Genomic DNA, 20,100 nt, shown 5'->3' with positions numbered 1-20,100 from the left:
TCATTTCGTTTATTATACCATCATCATCGGTAGATGTCGTGTGAATTTTTTTGTAGATTGAAAAATACTTTTTAATCGTCAAACGTAAAAAGAGAAGTACGGATGAAAATGTTAATATATTACGGTCCCGGAAAAATAAAATTACGTTGTGTACAGACCTAAATTAAAGTAGAAAATTTATAAAACCCAAGATAATTTTGAAATTGTAAATCGTGAACTCCTAGGGCTCACAATTGTGATATTTTAAATATTAGGTACGTTTTTACCCTCAAATTTAAAAGTAAAGGCATTTTATAGTGCGTCACTGTAAAATACAATCCTTTACCTAAGGTTCTATTAAAACTAAACGAGAATTTATTAAATATATTTTATATAAAATAATAATAATTACCTCAACGGTCCATCGTGCGTGTAAACACATTACTTGTTCGGAATCAAAAATCGATTTGTTTAACCCGCCGGGTTGATCTAGCGGTGAACTTGTCATCGCAAATCAGCTGATATCGAAGTTCTGAGTTCAAATGCTAGTAAAGACAGTTATTTTTATTCGGATTTGAATCTAGATCGTGGATACCGGCGTTCTTTGGTGGTCTACCGAGGTAGTTACATCGGTGGCATCCCAACGAGATCTGGTTTATTTGTACGAGATGTAAAATGTTGGAAGACGAAAGACGACTCCCGTTAAAGCCCATCAGGACTAGCAACGGGGGGGTGGTGGTGACCGGAAGCGCTGCAAGGCAGGTGTCTTCCCCTACCGGGTTGGGATGTTCTTTGGTGGTCCGGTTTCAATTAATCGCACATCTCAGAGACGGTCGACCTGAGACTGTACAAGTCTATACTTCGTTTACATTCATACATATCATCCTCTGAAGCGATTACCTTACGGCGGTTCCGGAGGCTAAACAGAAAAAGAGAGAAAGAAAAAGTCGATTTGCCGAAAGGGAAAACAAAATATTATCCCTGTTCTGAAGTACCGATGTAAAAATACAATCGCTCACAATTTTGTGAGTCAGGAGCGAATCGCATCCAAAATTGTTTACACGATATATCACTGAATAAATGTATCGATATAATAGTGACACCGGGGAGCGTAAGGGATAATTAAAGATTGAAGATTACCCGGACACGTGATCCGAATGAATTCAAAAAGACGATATGTGTAAATTTAGATTAAATAAATTTTCGGAAACTTTTGGAAATTTAAAAACCGAGTAGGATACGTTAAGCAGTTGAAAGAGGAACTTTAAAACTTAAGGGTAAAAGAGAAGGATTGTTTAGACCGAATGAAGTTTTTAGAAGTAATTTGTAATGTAAATATTTTGTTGTGGATGAACGAACAGCTCCAAAAGAAATATGGAGAAGAAGGAGGAAGAAATTATATCAGGGCGGTCCCTAATAGACCGCTTCGAAATAAGTTTAAAAAAAAGTAGTAATAGTTAAGAAAACATTACAAAATTGACGTTTTTATCTGTGTTTATAAAAAAAATATGCATAGATTTAATTTAAAAGCTAACTTTGCTTAAAAAAAAAAAAAAAACAGCGCGTTTAATATCGTCGCTTAGGGGATAATTTTCCCGTAGAATTCTAAACGTATTAAGGTATGTTTTAGGTATGATGATGTACGTTGAATCGTTTATTAAAATCGATGTCGCACAATTTTATTTTTTAATAACGCAACGGTTAAGAAAAATGATTTTTACTTTCCAAGAAATATAGTTGTACTGTATATAAAAATGAAAATATACTAAGCGGGGTTTTTTTTTACAGATGTTTTCATTTGATGACCTCCCTCTAGATAACAGAAGTACAACTTTAGTAGCACTAAAAAATCTCGGAAGTATATATATATAAATGCCGGGTTATATTTAAGTATGGAAACAGCTTTATACTGCATATCTGAGAGGTATTTGGAGGCAAAAATAAATTGGGTTGTGTATATTTAAAAAAAAAAAATCTGCATTGTGGTGAATTTTTAATTTTTGTCAGCCATCTTAATTATAAAAAATACTTAATAATTAATAACACAACAACTTTTGGAAGACGATTTTGACCGCCGAATTGGGTATTATGATATTATAATGCAAAAATTAGACGTAGACGCAAATTTTTCTAATTCGATAATGATTACTGATGAAACGATTTTTGTGTTACACGGCTATATGAATAAACAAAACTATCGATATTGGAGCGATAGTAATCCTAGACGGATGTCGGAAACGCGTACCCGATACTCACAGGAAGTGAACGTTTGGGCGGGAATCGTCGTTCGTTGTATTGTAAGGCCTTTTATTTTAGATGACATTCTACAGGAAGTTCTTACTGCAGCTCTTAGCCGATTGGATTTTACCAAATATTCGGGAAAATTTCGAACAAGAATTAAATAATATCATATTGTTTTAGCAAGACGGGGCACCAGCTCATTATTATCTAAGGGCACGGAAAATTTTAAACCAACAATTTTTAAATCGTCGGAGAGGTCGTAGAGGAGCTGTAGAATGGTCTGCCACGTCACGGGACCTGCCTACTCTAGATTTTTTTTTGGGTGGTACCTGAAACATAATGTTTACAAAGAAAGACCTGCAGACATTGACGAATCGAAAAGAAAAATGATTTACTGATCCGCTCGTCTACCACCAGACATGATATTAAAGTAAAGACAGTTTCATTGTAAATTATTTATTCTGAAAATTTTATAAATATTTTTTATTTCTCTTAAACTACATACCTTATACTACTTCTGTATATAATCGCCACATGAATTAAGAAATTTACTAGGGATACACCGGCTTCAATATACCCTCGTCGTATTCTTCTGCCGCGAATCCATTTAGCTACTGATTAACGGCATTTTTAAGTTCATCGTCACCCGCGAATCGTTTAACGTTCATAGATTCTTTCAATCTCCCAAACAAATGGTAATCAGAAAGAGCTAAGTCCGGACTATATGGTGGTGATTGTAAATTTCCCATCCAAATGTTCTCAATAAATTACGTATCGGACCCGCAACATGTAGACGTGCATTATCGGGCAGCAGGACGACGCCGTCGGTCGGCCGCTCACGTCGCCGATTTTTAATGGCGTACCGTAATTTACGTAGAGTTTCGCAATAGGCTTCTGCAATTATAGTCGTTCCACGCGGCGTGAAATCAGCAGTATGCCAAACCGATCCCAAAAGCCAAAATCAGTTTACGTCCAAATGGCTGTGGATTTACCTTTGTCGGTCTGGTTGGTGATTTAGGATGATACCATTCACTTCACTGCCGTTTTTTCTGTGGCGTGTAATACGAAATCCTTGTCTCAGCGCCGGTAACAGTTGAATTAAGGAACTCATCAACTTTTTCTGTGTACCGTATCAAAAATTCCAAAGCAGATCCCGTTCGGATTTTTTTGTGATGTTCCGTTAAGATGTGTGGCACCCGACATACACATACCTTTCTGAAGCCTAAATTTTCACGAACAATGCGAACAGTAACAACTCTTGAAACATCAGAAAAAGAAGGGCGACGGTCTTTTCTGATTTCATCATCGACGCGTTTCAACAATTCCTCGGTGATTATCGAGGGCCTCCTGGAACGTACTTCATTATTAACATTAATTCTGTTATTTCTAAACCTTTTACTCCATTTTCGGACGTTTCTTTCATTCATTATATTATCACCGTACACAGCAACAGACTGCCTATGAATTTCAGCCGGTTTAATATTTTGATGATTTAAAAAACTTATGACTCCACGTATTTCACATTCGGTGGCAACTTCGATTTTCCTATTCATTTAATAACGTAATGACTCACACGTAATCAAAGATACCAGAACGCGACAAGTGACAGACAAAAATGCAGTTTGTATATTACTTGGCCATGAACGACACAGATTCGTCAACCTTAAGGAGAGAAATTTCCCAGCGGTCTTTACTTTAGAGATAACCCTCGTACAATAAGTTATTGTACCGATATTGCTTAAGGTTTGCGCACTGCCCAGCTGTAGAGCGAAAGCGTTTTTAGTATTTATTTTAGTACGGTATGCTTTCAAAATTTATTTCATTAGTAATTTACGATCCAAAAAATTTATTTCAAATTTTAAAATAATTATTGTAATATTTAAAGTACATTATATCGGTTGATTTAGCCATATAATTTGTTATGTTGTTTATTATTATGAATATTACAGCGTTGTTTAAGGTTCGTTATTGTACGCATTATGAATGTAAAATGTAGTAAAATTGTTCATGCAGCGCGTTTTACCCCGTTTTATTAACACGATTTTTCCGTCGTTGCAACTTTGAATGGTTATGGAATGGAATGCAAAGTTGGCGGGAGTTTATTACTCCCTACTTTATCGCAGAACCTGGACAGAGTCCCTTGCTGCTGGATGATTCTAATCGGGCTTGGTTTTTAAAAGGGTTATTTTATTTCTCGGATCTAATTTTTTTCAAGTTTTGTGTATTATTATTTTAGTGAATTTAAGACGGATTTAATTGCATTCCAATCCGTTGTTGAACCAGCGTTATCGAACCCATTTCACGGGCCGACCGCGGAAGGCTAGGCTTATAAAGCCTGTCCTCCCGACGTAATTCCCCTGCAGACCGTCCACTGAAGTCCTTTCGGTGCTAACGCTTAATAGGCTAGCAGGAATACGCCACAACGGGGCACTAGCTATAAGGATGGAGCAATGCGTCCCCTTTTCCGGAGGAGTCGCAATTGCTGGGTTATTTTATCTTACTGTAAGTTTTGAAATGGAGAGGTTGTGTAGAAGCTCTTCATCCGCTTCTGGTATGGCTGTTGAATGGTTATAACTCGATAACGAAGGAAGTAACAGGAAAAGGGGGTTTATCATTGTTTTTTTTGTAAAATTTTAAAACGAAATCCTGTGTCATATGTTCTCAAAAAGATTAAGTTTTATTCAATATGTCGGAAATAATTAAAAACATAATTAAGATTTTTTTTTTTAACTAAATAGCATCCCATTTCTTTCTGCTTTGAAATGCATTTCAGATATGCTGTATAAAGCTTTTTCCTCGCTTAAATATTATCCGGTATATAAGTAGGCCTGATTTTTAACTTCATGTCTCTACATGATTCTGACCAAATTTGGCACCGTGGTTTTAGCGTATAAAACTTCGATATACTTCATTTTTTAGTCGTTATTAATACTCCTTGATCAAGGGAGCAATGAGGTACGGATGTTATTAGTCCCATATAATAAAATGTTACTGAAACGGCTTTTTTCTTTCTTTTTTTACATAATTTACTCCCTTATGGGTAGGAAAAAACTTTTTTTTGTTTTTGGATTCAAAATTAAATTTTGTACTAATTACAATTAGATTACATTATATTAGTATGTCATTTTGGTTATGTATTCGAGGGATTTCATTCAGGGGTGGGAAATAATAAACCTATTTTGTTTTCGTCGCTCATCGTTTTGCTAGATATGTTCAAACAGGATTTACCAATTTTGACGAAATTTTATACGATGACTTTTGAATATGAATCGTCGATGTCATTTAATTTTGGTTACAATTGGTCAAACGGGCGGGAATATACGGTTCCGCATCTTAAAATTTTACTCAAATATTAGAATGATTTTTTCTCTCCCGTTTATAGCGATCCATGCCGCTAAGCTATAACTTGAAAGTATATAGATCGATCAAAAATAAAATCTAAAAAAATTGGTCTTTTTTTAAATTTTGCGTCTTAAAGAGACATTAAAAAAAATATATAATAAAAATTAATTATAAATAAATTGTAAACTTCGAAAAAACCGTTTTATTTCGATACTCCCAAGTACAAAAATCTATTTCTTTTTTTCATTCGGACGATGGACCGTATTTGGTCTTCTGGACCCCGTCGACAGATTTTCTTCAAACTCGATAGATATTTACTGCTTTCGGAAGTGGGAAGGAATGTATTACATTTTTGCAAAAGTTGGAAAAAGGAATGGGGATGTTATGCCCGAAATAAAATTTCAAATTTTTACCGGGGAAATTTTGCTAAAACTTTTATTTAATATTTCCCTCCTCGCTAATAACATTAATAAATACTCAAAAAATAAAATTTTTGGCAGATTATGCGATCCTTTTTTTCACGGAAACCGACGTAAGACAAGGAGATGGACTTTCTCCTCTACTTTTTTAATGTTCTCTTGAAAAAGTAGTTAAAGAACGGAACAAAAATTTAGATAAAACTGGTGGAATAAGACCGGAAACTAATTTATTCATTTATTTAGCGTACGGCACCAAAATACAACACCAATTACAGTAAAAAATTACAAACAAATTAATATAAGCGACTGATTTTGATGTCGCCATCAGGAAATCTTCAGGATTCCCTTGATAATCTGTCCTAGGACAAACTTTTGTGATGCGTTTAACAGTTTGATTTTCACCACACTCGCAAAGGGGCGTCGGTGTTTTACCCCATTTGTACAGGAAAAAAGGCGCACCTACCGTGCCGAGTTCGTATTCCGTTTAACGTTGACCACGTCTTATGTGGCGAGTCAAAACCCGGCGGGTTTTGTAAAAAAGGTGGGTTCTGTACTTATGAACTACGTGTATCAAAAATTGATGCGTTTTGCTAAAAAATGAGACTACAAACGAATCTGTAAGTTACCTAAATAAATTTTTATATTCATTTAAAGTTGTAAATTCCTTTTTGAATAAATTTTATTCATTAGTATTAGGCCTACTATGTGATTTTTATATATTTTTTATTTTATTTTATTTTAATTTTTTTATTATTTTTTTTTATATATATTTTTTAATCGGTTTTTTGTTATTTTATTCTTTTAAATATATTAACGAGTAAATAAAATTAGGTTTATAATTTTTCAATGAATTGTTTTCTATTTATATACTATTTTTTTTAATAATAAAAAGCGTTTTTGATGGATGAATAGTCTTAAATCAGTGGAATGCTAAATTTTGAATTATTTGGCATATGTAGTTACACGATGATGTATTAAATTATTTCCTTACTTAAAAATTGTATGAAATGTTTAAAATTTAATTATAAATAAATGTTTGCTTACATAAGATTTAAGTCAAAAATTATACCTCGTGGTATAATTTTTTTTTTTTTTTTTTTTTTTTTTTTTTTTTTTTTTTTTTTTTTTAGATTTACTTACCTACATCGATTTTATTGTAGTATTTCAGGTGGAGTAGAATTAAAGCTACAAAAATTTTGAAAAACAGAATTTATGTAAAATTTTATTATTTTTTGTGTGTTCAATCATTTGACTGGTTTGATGCAGCTTTCATATATTCCCTATCTAGTGCCGGTCGTTTCATTTCGGTATACCCCCTACTTTCTACATCCATAATAATTTGTTTTACATATTCCAAACGTTGCCTGTCTGCACAATCTTTTACCTTCTACCTGTCCTCCAATATTAAAACGACCATTCCAGGATGTCTTAATATGTGGCCTATAAGTCTGTCTCTTCTTTTAATTATATTTTACTAAGTGCTTATTTCTTCATCGATTTCCCGTAACATCTCTTCATTTGTCTTTTTATCCACCCGTCTGATTTTTAACATTCTCCTATATCAGCGTATTTCAAAACCTTCTATCTTTTCTTCTCGGGTACTCCGATCGTCTAGTTTCACTTTCATATAAAGTTACACTCCAAACATATACTTTCAAAAATCTTTTCCTGACATTTAAATTAATTTTTTATGTAAACAAATTATATTTCTGACCGAAGGCTCGTTTCGCCTGTGCTATTCGGCATAAGTCTGTCTCTTCTTTTAATTATATTTTACTAAGTGCTTATTTCTTCATCGATTTCCCGTAACATCTCTTCATTTGTCTTTTTATCCACCCGTCTGATTTTTAACATTCTCCTATATCAGCGTATTTCAAAACCTTCTATCTTTTCTTCTCGGGTACTCCGATCGTCTAGTTTCACTTTCATATAAAGTTACACTCCAAACATATACTTTCAAAAATCTTTTCCTGACATTTAAATTAATTTTTTATGTAAACAAATTATATTTCTGACCGAAGGCTCGTTTCGCCTGTGCTATTCGGCATTTTATATCGCTCCTGCTTCGTGCATCTTTAGTAATTCTACTTCCCAAATAACAAAATTTTTCTCTTCCTATTTTTAAATTCAGCGGTCCATCTTCGTTATTTCTACTACATTTCATTACTTCCGTTTTGTTCTTTTTTTTTTCACGCGGTAGTTCTTGCGTAGGACTTCATCTGTGCCGTTCGTTGTTTCTTGTAAATCGTTTTTACTCTCGGCTAGAATTACTATATCCTCAGCAAATCTTAGCATCTTTATTTTTGCACCTTGTACTGTTACTCCGAATCTAAATTGTTCTTTAACATCATTAACTGCTAGTTCCATGTAAAGATTAAAAAGTAACGGAGATAGGGAACATCCTTGTCGGACTCCCTTTCTTATTACGGCTTCTTTCTTATGTTCTTCAATTATTATTGTTGCTGTTTGGTTCCTGTAAATGTTAGCAATTTTATTTTTATGGAAGTTTAATTTTATAATAGTACTTACTACCCGGGCGATCATTGGAGTAATTCAATTGATGATAAAATAGATTGAGTTTTTATTGTTGAATGAATTTCTTTGACAAAGAAATATGTTTATATATATATACATATGTTTTCCGGTTTTTTTGTTGTTAGGTTTCTTTTACAATAAAAATATTTCTGTTTTTGTTTATTTCTCTTAATAAATAAAAGATTTATTTTACTCAAGAGTGTATACCATATTGTTTATTACTATCTATCTATCTATATATATATATACGGTATATTTCGTTTTATAGTATTGATAACATTGTGTCAATGGTTATCGTTTATATATATATATATATATATATATATATATACAACCTTCTTTCAAGATCACTTCTTTTTTTTTTTGTTTTATAAATATTATATTTAATGATGTTAAAGGAGGAATAAGGTGCACGGTCGAAAGAAGATAGAGAATTGTATATACGATATATCTATATCGTAGTACTGGTATTACTGACTAAAGTTTGGTCCCAGCTGGTCTTATCCGCGATTTACTTCAATAATTCAAAAATCCCGCCACCCGTACATGTACATATACATATATATATATACAGTGTAAACGTATTCCGTCTTATATTTTCTAACAGACGTCTATGTATTCTACGATACTCTTGAATTCAACTTTCGTGTTTTCCCCCTTTACCAGCCTTTTCTATTCTTCATGTGTGAAATCACCGACGACAAACTCTTTCTTGTGTTAGTAAACTGCATGTACGTGTGAACGCGCGCTCTTACATTCATGCAAAACGAATGGTGACTGGGTTTCCGAGTTTATATATATATATATATAATTTTAATTGTTTATTTTTTCGTTATGTTTAAAAAGTTTTATAAAAGATTTGGTTGTTATGGGTAGTTTAATTTTAGACTTTTGTTGACAAACCTCGAATAACTTTAAGTTCAAGTTACAACTTTAAAAATTCGGCACATACTCATATTTTTTCATTCTTAATTTATTTTGCTTCTTCTTCTTCTTCTTGTTTTATTATTTTTCTCTTATCTACGAACGTTTTTGTTTCTCTCTCTCTTTTTTAATCGTTTTTATCACGTACATTTCAGCATTTATATTTTTTTTATTAAACACACACCCCTTGCTGATTTATAGCAGCGCATAAAAAAACATAATTTCTTTACTTACGTGTCCTAGCCTATATCTTAAAGTTTTATTGTATTTAACTTTCTCTTAGAGTAATGATGTTTATTAAATAGCCTGTGTCCTGCGTTGACAAAAAGGAAAATATCACAACACGCACGGGTTGAATATCGATTAAGTTTTATAGGTTTGACAACGGGAACCCTTCATTTTTGTCAGTAAGAATGGCAGGAAATACTTGTTATACTTGAGAATTCTTATGAGATTTCCAAAAGTAATTTTAATTAAATATCTTCCATTTAAACACCTAAAAAAGGACTTCTTTTTTAATATTTATTAGAAATAAATAATTGATTTAATGTTTTATTAATTTTTTTAATTAAATAATTATATTATTTTTATATTATTTATATATTATATAAATTATATTGATTTTAATAAAAAATAAAAACGGTTTATTTTAAAATAAAAAAGTTTAAAAAAAATTATCCCAAAACCGTTTTCAAAAAAGTTAGTTAAAATCTTATACAAGATGGATATTTCGATTGTTAAACAATCAACAGAATTAAAATAAAGTAGTATTAAAAAAAAAAATTCCTTTCGGCATGCCGAAAGGTGGAGGTAGATTTCCCCGGTGCTCAGTAGGGGATAAAAAAGATTTCCACCTTAAACTTAAGAAAAACTTAACAAATTAACTCTATACGACAATGGTTGCATGTGAAAAATTGTTCACATGTTTAGCATACAAGCCCCATCTTCTTACAGTTATCCTTTGCAATAAGGGTTGGTTATATCAAAAATTGATTCACACAAAAGCTTTAGGTAATCTTTAAAATACTAACGACCAGTTTAAACCGATTCGATACTGTGCCTATTAACGGAGGTATGATTTTTTTTTGTCTTCGAAACCCCATTTTTTCAACCCCCTGGGCCAATGGTCGATGATATCAAAAAACTTTACTAAAACAAGTTTTAGGTTTTTATCCAAAGAATAGTAGGAACTTTAAACGAATTCTATATTTTCCTTAATAAGAAAGTCATAGCGATAATTTGTTTTTTCGAAAAGGTCCCCACTTTTCCACCCCAATTGTCCTATTTTGCCCATTAACGAATTCAATCGAGATTTTGAGTCGTTATATTTTATGTATAAATTTGAAAGCGATTGGTGCAAAATTACGGCAGTGTTATCGTATCCACAAGAAAGTGATATATATATATATATATATAAACTTTTGAACTTACGTTGGTTTTGGGGTCTGGAGGATGTGAAACGCGAAGATTTGTTCAAATTTTCCTGAAGTAGAATGATGATACCCATTACAATAGGTATTTCTTATGAAATTTACCTAAAAATTAGAATAGTCGTACTTAAAGGAAATATCTAAAAGAACGATTTAAACTATAACAAAAGAATAATATAACTTACTACAAAAATAGAACGGTAAAGAAATCTGCTGTAACTCGGTATTCTACTAGTAACACAATTAATTAATTAAAAATTATACTTTCAAAACATTTACCCGATAAAACAAGAATTAAATATCTGGGAAACTTTATCAGTATTTATGTAGAAATTTAATTATTAAATAACGATGGGAGAATGTCTTTAGACATTTAAATTTTAAATAAATTTATTAAAGAGGTTTTTTTTAATTAAATAGAACTGTGGCCAGTATTTTACAACAGCCTTTTAAATTTTAAATAAATCAAGATTTAAAGATTAAAGAGGAAAAAATTAAATTAAAGAGATAAATTTAACGATTTAAAAAAAATATATTTATTTATTTTTTAATATAAAGAACATTTAAACAGTTATTCTCTCTTTTTAATTATGTTCACGGAGAGGATAACTCTGATCGGTTTAAAATTCATGCTACCTTTATCTTTACCGACCTGTATTAAGATTGTTATGTTCAATCTGAATTTCACGTTTCATCGGTTTAAATAAGCTATGTTTATACGGCTTGGATTGGGATTGCCGAAAACCATAATTATTATGCCGTATTGGCAGAGACGCATCGGCTAAGTATTATTGTTCTGTATTTTCATAAATTGTATTTATTTGTGAAATAAATAAATACAAAAAGAAAAAAATGTATAAAATAATAAATATAAAAAAATGTTTCTGTTGACGATTTAAAACTGTTTAGATTTATATCAGGACGTCGAAAGAATCCAAACCGATTTAAATAATATTTTTGAATGATCTCTTGCAAATAAATCCTTTTTTTAATCGGTGTGTTGTTCTTTTTCTTCAAAAATGTTACTTCAATCGGTTTTCAGTTATATCATAAATTTTATCCTATTAAAAAAGATTTCCGAGGTTCGTGTCTACGTATTATTTTCGATTCATATATAATAAATTTTTCTTTAGCGAGCCTGTAAAAGGTTTATCAAAGTAATATTTTGCCGTTCTTTATTAGGTCAAAGCTAGAGTACAGACGATCGCTACATTATATGAACTTGTTAGACGTAGTAGTGACGGCGCAAAAATTATAAAAAATTGGCATCAAACTTTAAATAATTTCGTTCTAAGTTTAATGATGTTAAACGGTATTTTTCTAGTATATTTTAAAAGTATTTTATTGTGCTGTGAATGAAAAAAGACATTATTTTGTGAGCCTTCTGTCGTTTAATTAAAATTTGATCGCTTGTCATTAAAAAACTTCTTCACCGATCGCAGTGAAACGATTACTCAAGGTAGTCCATTCTATTAATATATCACCGCTTAAATTTCATATGTATATCTTCAAGCGTTTAAGAAATGTTCAATCGGTAAAACCATTCTGTCGTAAGTTTCTTAGCGTTCGTCGTTATTTTATATTGATGAATATGATACTTTCTAAAACTTATTCATAACCTGTTTATCGCATGAAAATAAACAAGAACAAAACAAAAGTAATGAAATGTAGTAGAAATAACAAAGATGGACAACTGAATGTGAAAATAGGAGGAGAAAAGATTACGGAGGTAGAAGAATTTTGTTATTTGGGAAGTAAAATTACTAAAGATGGACGAAGCAGGAGCGATATAAAATGCCGAATAGCACAAGCTAAACGAGCCTTCAGTAAGAAATATAATTTGTTTACATCAAAAATTAATTTAAATGTCAGGAAAAGATTTTTGAAAGTGTACGTTTGGAGTGTCGCTTTATACGGAAGTGAAACTTGGACGATCGGAGTATCTGAGAAGAAAAGATTAGAATCTTTTTAAATGCGATGCTATAGGAGAATGTTAAAAATCAGACGGGTGGATAAAGCGACAAATGAAGAGGTATTGCGGCAAATAGATGAAGAAAGAAGCGTTTGGAAAAATATAGTTAAAAGAAGAGACACACTTATAGGCCACATACTAAGGCATCCTGGAATAGTCGCTTTAATATTGGAAGGGAAAAATTGTGTAGGCAGGCCACGTTTGGAATATGTAAAACAAATTGTTAGGGATGTAGGATGTAGAGGGTATACTGAAATGAAACGACTAGCACTAGATAGGGAATCTTGGAGAGCTGCATCAAACCAGTCAAATGACAAAAGACAAAAAAAAAAATTATATTTAAGGCGGCATTTTTATATTGAGAATTTCTTATAGTTTGTTTTCATAAATTCTCCTTACATTCTATATTTTTTTTTTAAATTTGTAATCAATAACTCTGACATTTTCATGCAATTTGTTGTATTAGTACAGTCAATTTGTATTTTTATTTGAAAATCCTTACCTGCCGATTGATTTTTTTCCATATGTTAGGGGCGATGAGGGAAGCTTAACTTCAGATTTTTAACATCCCCCTCCCATAGATATTTGAAATCTCGTTTTTCTCTGAATCTATGCATTTTCGAGAACAGTTTTTCAAACAAAAAATGTAGAGGACATTCTCCTCTACAATTAATGTCTTTGAAGTTATGCCATATAATTTGAAATTGAAATACTAGGTGGCGCTGAAGTTGTAAAAAACGTATTTTTTCGGTTTTTTCACCGGAAAAAATTGTTTTTCGTCTGTATTGCATTTGGAAAAGTTTTTAATCTAAAAAAAAACAGACGACTTTTATTTAAACAATTTTCTTGTACGACTTACCGTTTTGGAACTGTAGCTTGTGAAAGTGTGAAAATGTTGTGAATCGGGCGCGTGTTAAAAAACCGGTCTACTCGTTTACAAGGTTTTTTACAACTTCAGCGCCGCCTAGTATATCAATTTCAAATTATACGGCATAACTTCAAAAATATTAATTGTAGAGTAGAATGTCCTGTACATTTTTTGTTTGAAAAACCTTTCTCTAAAATGCATAGACTCAGAGAAAAACCCATTTCAAAAACTTTTTGATTTTTTCAATAATCTATGGGAGGGGGATGTTAAAAATTGGAGTTAAGCTTCCCTCATCACCCCTAAAACACGGACAAAAGATCAATCGGTAGGTAAGGATTTTCAAATACAGCCTATTTTGATGAACCCACCGGGTTGGTCTAGTGGTGAACGCGTCTTCCCAAATCAGCTGATTTGGAAAGTCGAGAGTTACAGCGTTCAAGTCCTAGTAAAGTCAGTTATTTTTACACGGATTTGAATACTAGATCGTGGATACCGGTGTTCTTTGGCGGTTGGGTTTTAATTAACCACACATCTCAGAAATGGTTGAACTGAGAATATACAAGACTACACTTCATTTACACTCATACATATCATCCTCATTCATCCTGTGAAGTATTATCTAAACGGTAGTTACCGGAGGCTAAACAGGAAAAAAGAAGCCTGTTTTGATGACAAATTGCCTGTACTATATATTAATTTTAAATATGGTAATAATTCGCCTACAGAATCATCGTAATTTTTTTAAAATTTCATTTATATTTTATATTCTTTATTAACTGTTAAAAAATAACCCTTTTACGATATTGTTAGATTTTAAAAATTGTATTTTTTAATTTTCTTTTTAATATGGAACATCAGTATATGATAAAAAAAGAAAAGAAATTAGTTTCATATGTACCGTGTATTATTTAATATGCAACATCGATACATATTTTTTATATTATTGAAAATAATACACATTTTTATAAGTAAATATATTAATCTACATTACACCAAACTTAATATGGAACATCAATACCGCATATAAACTGTACGGCATGATATACCTTTGTATATTATACAAACGTTTGTAGAATTGTTAATTTCATTCAAATCTGATAGTGTAAAATCGCTGAACCTTTACGATAAAAATATTTTTCCAAATTCTTCAATTGTTGCATAATTGAATCACCAGTTTTTGTTTTTATAAACTCGACTTTTTGAATTCTATAACGCCTTTTGTGCATCATTTCAGTAATCTTTTTAATATTATTACAATAATTTAAAATATTTAATTTATAGAAAATATTAGACATATTTAGTAATCTAAATAATAAGTAAAAATATTTAAAAATAATATTTTGTTGTAAACATTTTTAAATTTTTATTTAGAGATAATAGATGCGTGTTAATGGATTTCTCATTATATATGGCTGTCAATCATTCATTATAATAATTTTCTTTTTTATTTTAAACGATAGATAGATATTAACAATAGCATTGACCTTTGATCTCTATAATATTATTACAAATTTAAAATTTTCAACTTATCGTAAATATTAATCATTTTTGTAATTTTTTTAAAATTATTAAAAGGTTAACCTTGTATTTCTAAAAAAAAATAATAAAATAATAAATTACTAGTCTTCTATTTTTGTTGTTGTGATTTGCAACTTATTGAAAGTTTTTTCATACAACAAATCCAAATTTTGTATAAAATCATTAAATTCCATATTTATATTAAAACTATTACGTTTTCTTTTAAATTTAACATCTTTAAAAGCGAGATTAAAAAATCGTATACTATTCGGTTCTTTTAATTTTTGATAAACAAATTTAAAATCGGAATATATTTTTCTAAGTTTATTCAATGTATCTTCTATTTTTCTATATTGAACACGAATAGCATAATACTTATATACTCTTCGTCATCCTTATTTTCAGCTAAAATTACAAGACAATTGTCACTTTTATCGCGCGGATAAAGTGAAGATAAATATGGGGTGGCCGTTGTTTTACATCACCATTTAATTAGTTAATTGGCAACTTACGTTTTAAATGTACATCTACAAGTCTCTTATTTTCGATTTGCAATTGTTCTTACTTATTTTCTATATATTCCAATTTTCAATGCGACTGAAAAACATCATCTTTATACGACTTAAAATCTTTAATGAAGTAATCTTCTATTATATCACGACATTTATCGTAAAAATCTTTTGATATCCACGAAGCGATATCAAGTAACAATTTTTTATAAACATATCTACCGGTAATTACTTTAGTTGTTTCGTCATTATTATTACCACCTTTAATCGTATAGCGTATAGCGATTCCTCTTATTCGAGGAATCGCTTATTATTGTAAAATTTAATTAATTCTTTCGAATCTTTGTTACAAAACCGATTATCAAATCGTTTCTTAACATCTTTACATAATTTTGTTGCGTTAAAAAAACCTGCATTTGTATCAATAATTAGCTTAAAATCACCAAAGATACGAATAATTTTCTTTTATATGTTCATAACATACATCTATTAAACTCATTTAGTCTTATATAAAAATAAATTTTTTTTCTTCTACAATGAAATATTATTTTAAATATTTTTAATTGTTTATAAAATTGCAAAAATGTTTAATATTTTCGATAAATTGAAAAGTTTAAATTATTCATCTACAAGCCAGAAATTACTAAATCTAATGGATTTGTATCCTTTAAAACGAGTTTATATGAATTATTTTGGTCCCGCAGATTTGAGTGACCAAAATACTGTATATCAATTTTTTAGATTCTTTATTACAAAAAATTCATGTTTTTACCTGTTACAGGTGTGACATCTTAGGTATATAAATAGTAGGTATATAAAAAAAATTCTTTATTACAAAAGGACCAAAGATTACTAAATCTAATGGATTTGTACACTTTGAATCGATTTTATATAAATTATTTTAGGGGCCCGAATTCGGGCTACCAAATGATTCTTCTTTTTTTTTTTGTCTTCAGTCATTTGACTTGTTTGATGCAGCTCACCAAGATTCCCTATCTAGTGTCACTCGTTTCATTTTGGTATACCGCCTACACACTACATCCCTAACAATTTGTTTTACGTATTCCAAACGTCCCCTACCTACACAATTTTTTCCTTCTGCCTGTCCTTCCAATATTAAAGCGACTATTCCAGGATGCCTTAGTATGTGGCCTATGTCTGTCTCTTCTTTTAACTATATTTTTCCAAATGCTTCTTTCTTCATCTATTTGCCTCTTCATTTGTCGCTTTATTCACCCAGCTGATTTTTAACATTCTCCTATAGCACCGCATTTCAAAAGCTTCTAATCTTTTCTTCTCAGGGACTCCGATTGTCCAAGTTTCACTTCCATATAAAGCGACAAACGATTGTATTAATTCTAAAATATGATTATTATATAAAATTGCAAAAATGTCTAATATTTTCGATAAATTGAAAAGTTTAAATTATTCATCTACAAACCAGAAATTACTAAATCTAGTGGATTTGTACCCTTTGAATTAACCTTATATAGGATATTTTGTTGGACGGAATTCGGGCTGACTAATTTTTGTGAATAATAATCAATTAATTCTGTAGATTCTTTATTTTTAATTTTTTTCCCACCATCATGACATATTTGGTAGTATATAAATTTAATAATTTTTAACAACAATAAAATATTAATTTTAAATATTTTTTAATTATTCATCTACAAACCAGAAATTAATAATGTAATTAATTTTTATTAACTACATATATAGTGTTTGGCCTATCAGAATTCCGAGTAGCCAAAGTTTCTGAATAACAATAGAGTAATTCTTTAGATACTTTATTTGAAACCAATTTTTAAATTGTTTCCCACTATCTTTACGTAATTTTGTCGCATATAAATTTAATAATTTTTAACAGTAATAAAATATTAATTTTAATATTTTCAATTATTATATAAAATTGCAAAAACGTCTCATATTTTCTATAAATTGAAAAGTTTAAATTATTCATCTATAAAACAGAAATTACTAAATCTAATAGATTTGTACCCTTTGGATTCACTTTATATAGAATATTTTGTTTCCTCGAATTCGAGGGGGACTAATTTTTGAGCATAATAATCAATTAATTCTTGTACCGGTAATAATTTTAGTTACTTCATCTTTATCACCACCTTTAACCTCATAAGAACCCGATGCTCAGCGATTTTTCCTTATTTTCCTTTTCCGATTTTTCCCTTTCTCCCTTTTTTCCCCGCGAAAAAAAATCGGTACAGTAGTTTTTTAGTTTATACAGACGTATATCGTAAACACCGCTGAAACGGAAACGTAAAATATTTAGTATAGCGTGTGTTGTTTTTACGTCCAGCAGATAGCACTGTTTTTCAAAAAATGCATGTTTTTACCTGTTACAGGTGTAACATCTTAGGTATATAAAAATACGCGCGTATTAAAATGCAACGTTGGGTGAAAATTTCAAAACAATCGGTGAAAATATTACGGAGATTTAAGATTTTGAACAAACGAACTTTTATTAATATAGATCAGAAAAAGAATTAACGAAATAAAATTTAATGTATTTTTCATTTAAAAACGACCATATATGTTATTTAATATGCTTACAAGGAAGTCATGTGGTGTCTACATAAGATTTTTCTATAAACACGAAAGATTATTTTATTTACTGGAGACAAACTGTTGGGTATTGTTTTTTTCAACTTAATTTTTTTTCTCATGTTTATGTATTTTAATTCTCGTTAAAAGATATTTAGATTTGTATTAAATACAATTATTATATTATTTATTTTTTTGTTTTAGATGGAGAGCCGATTAAATTGCCTGAAAATTTGGAAAGTTTGCCAAAAGCAGAACATTTTCCTACTCAGAGACATCGTTGGAATACTAATGAGGTAAGTTAATTTCTCATATTTATTTATTTTACACACACACACACACACACACACACACACACACACACACACACACACACACACACACACACATATATATATATATATATATATATATATATATATATAAAATATATATATAAAACATAAAAACAGAAGCAACCTTTAATAATGAATAAAAGTAAATAACTTATAAAATGTTTAATACAATACTGAATACAGTGTATCTTCAAGTTTTATTTACAAATGTTTAATACGCACCTCGATTCAAATGTTTAATATCTACGCATTCGATAACGTAGACTGGAATAAAATGTTCAGCATTTTAAAAAATATAGGGTTCAAATACAGAGATAGAAAAACAATTGCTAACATGTACAGGAACCAAACAGCAACAATAACAATTGAAGAACATAAGAAAGAAGCCCTAATAAGAAAGGGAGTCCGACAAGGATGTTCCCTATCTCCGTTACTTTTTAATCTTTACATGGAACTAGCAGTTAATGATGTTAAAGAACAATTTAGATTCGGAGTAACAGTACAAGGTGAAAAGATAAAGACGCTACGATTTGCTGATGATATAGTAATTCTAGCCGAGAGTAAAAAGGATTTAGAAGAAACAACGAACGGCATAGATGAAGTCCTACGCAAGAACTATCGAGTGAAAATAAACAAGAACAAAACAAAAGTAATGAAATGTAGTAGAAATAACAAAGATGGACCGCTGAATGTGAAAATAGGAGGAGAAAAGATTACGGAGGTACAAGAATTTTGTTATTTGGGAAGTAGAATTACTAAAGATGGACGAAGCAGGAGCGATATAAAATGCCGAATAGCACAAGCGAAACGAGCCTTCAGTAAGAAATATAAGTTGTTTACATCAAAAATTAATTTAAACGTCAGGAAAAGATTTTTGAAAGTGTATGTTTGGAGTGTCGCTTTATATGGAAGTGAAACTTGGACGATCGGAGTATCTGAGAAGGAAAGGTTAGAAGCTTTTGAAATGCGGTGCCATAGGAGAATGTTAAAAATCAGATGGGTGGATAAAGTGACAAATGAGGAGGTATTGCGGCAAATAGATGAAGAAAGAAGCATTTGGAAACATATAGTTAAAAGAAGAGACAGACTTATAGGCCACATACTAAGGCATCCTGGAATAGTCGCTTTAATTTTGGAAGGACAGGTAGAAGGGAAAAATTGTGTAGGCAGGCCACTTTTGGAGTATGTAAAACAAATTGTTGGGGATGTAGGATGTAGAGGGTATACTGAAATGAAACGACTAGCACTAGATAGGGAATCTTGGAGAGCTGCATCAAACCAGTCAAATGACTGAAGACAAAAAAAAAAATACATATATATATATATATATATATCAAATTACAAAAATTTTGTAACTTTTTCTATACAAAACAATTACCTTGTATGTGCTGTAATATTTCATGTACGTCAGATTTACCAGGAAATAATACATCCGCTTTTTTTTTAAATTTAATATTCCATTA

At 30.6% G+C, this 20,100-nt stretch overlaps 1 protein-coding gene across 1 annotated transcript in view; it reads left to right on the top strand.

Moving 5' to 3' along the window:
• The window catches only part of Camta (Calmodulin-binding transcription activator), a 403,237-nt gene that overhangs the window by 210,320 nt on the left and 172,817 nt on the right, over positions 1-20,100 (top strand). Inside the window, exon 4 of the mRNA XM_075381347.1 lies at positions 18,507-18,598. Within this exon, the coding sequence (XP_075237462.1) occupies positions 18,507-18,598 (92 nt within the window). The remainder of the gene's footprint in view (positions 1-18,506; positions 18,599-20,100) is intronic.

The sequence above is a fragment of the Lycorma delicatula genome, chromosome 13, assembly GCF_047948215.1.
Source record: "Lycorma delicatula isolate Av1 chromosome 13, ASM4794821v1, whole genome shotgun sequence".
Taxonomy (NCBI): Eukaryota; Metazoa; Arthropoda; class Insecta; order Hemiptera; family Fulgoridae; genus Lycorma; species Lycorma delicatula.
The sequence above is the reverse complement of the archived record's forward strand: the minus strand, read 5'-3'. Positions and strand labels throughout refer to the sequence as shown.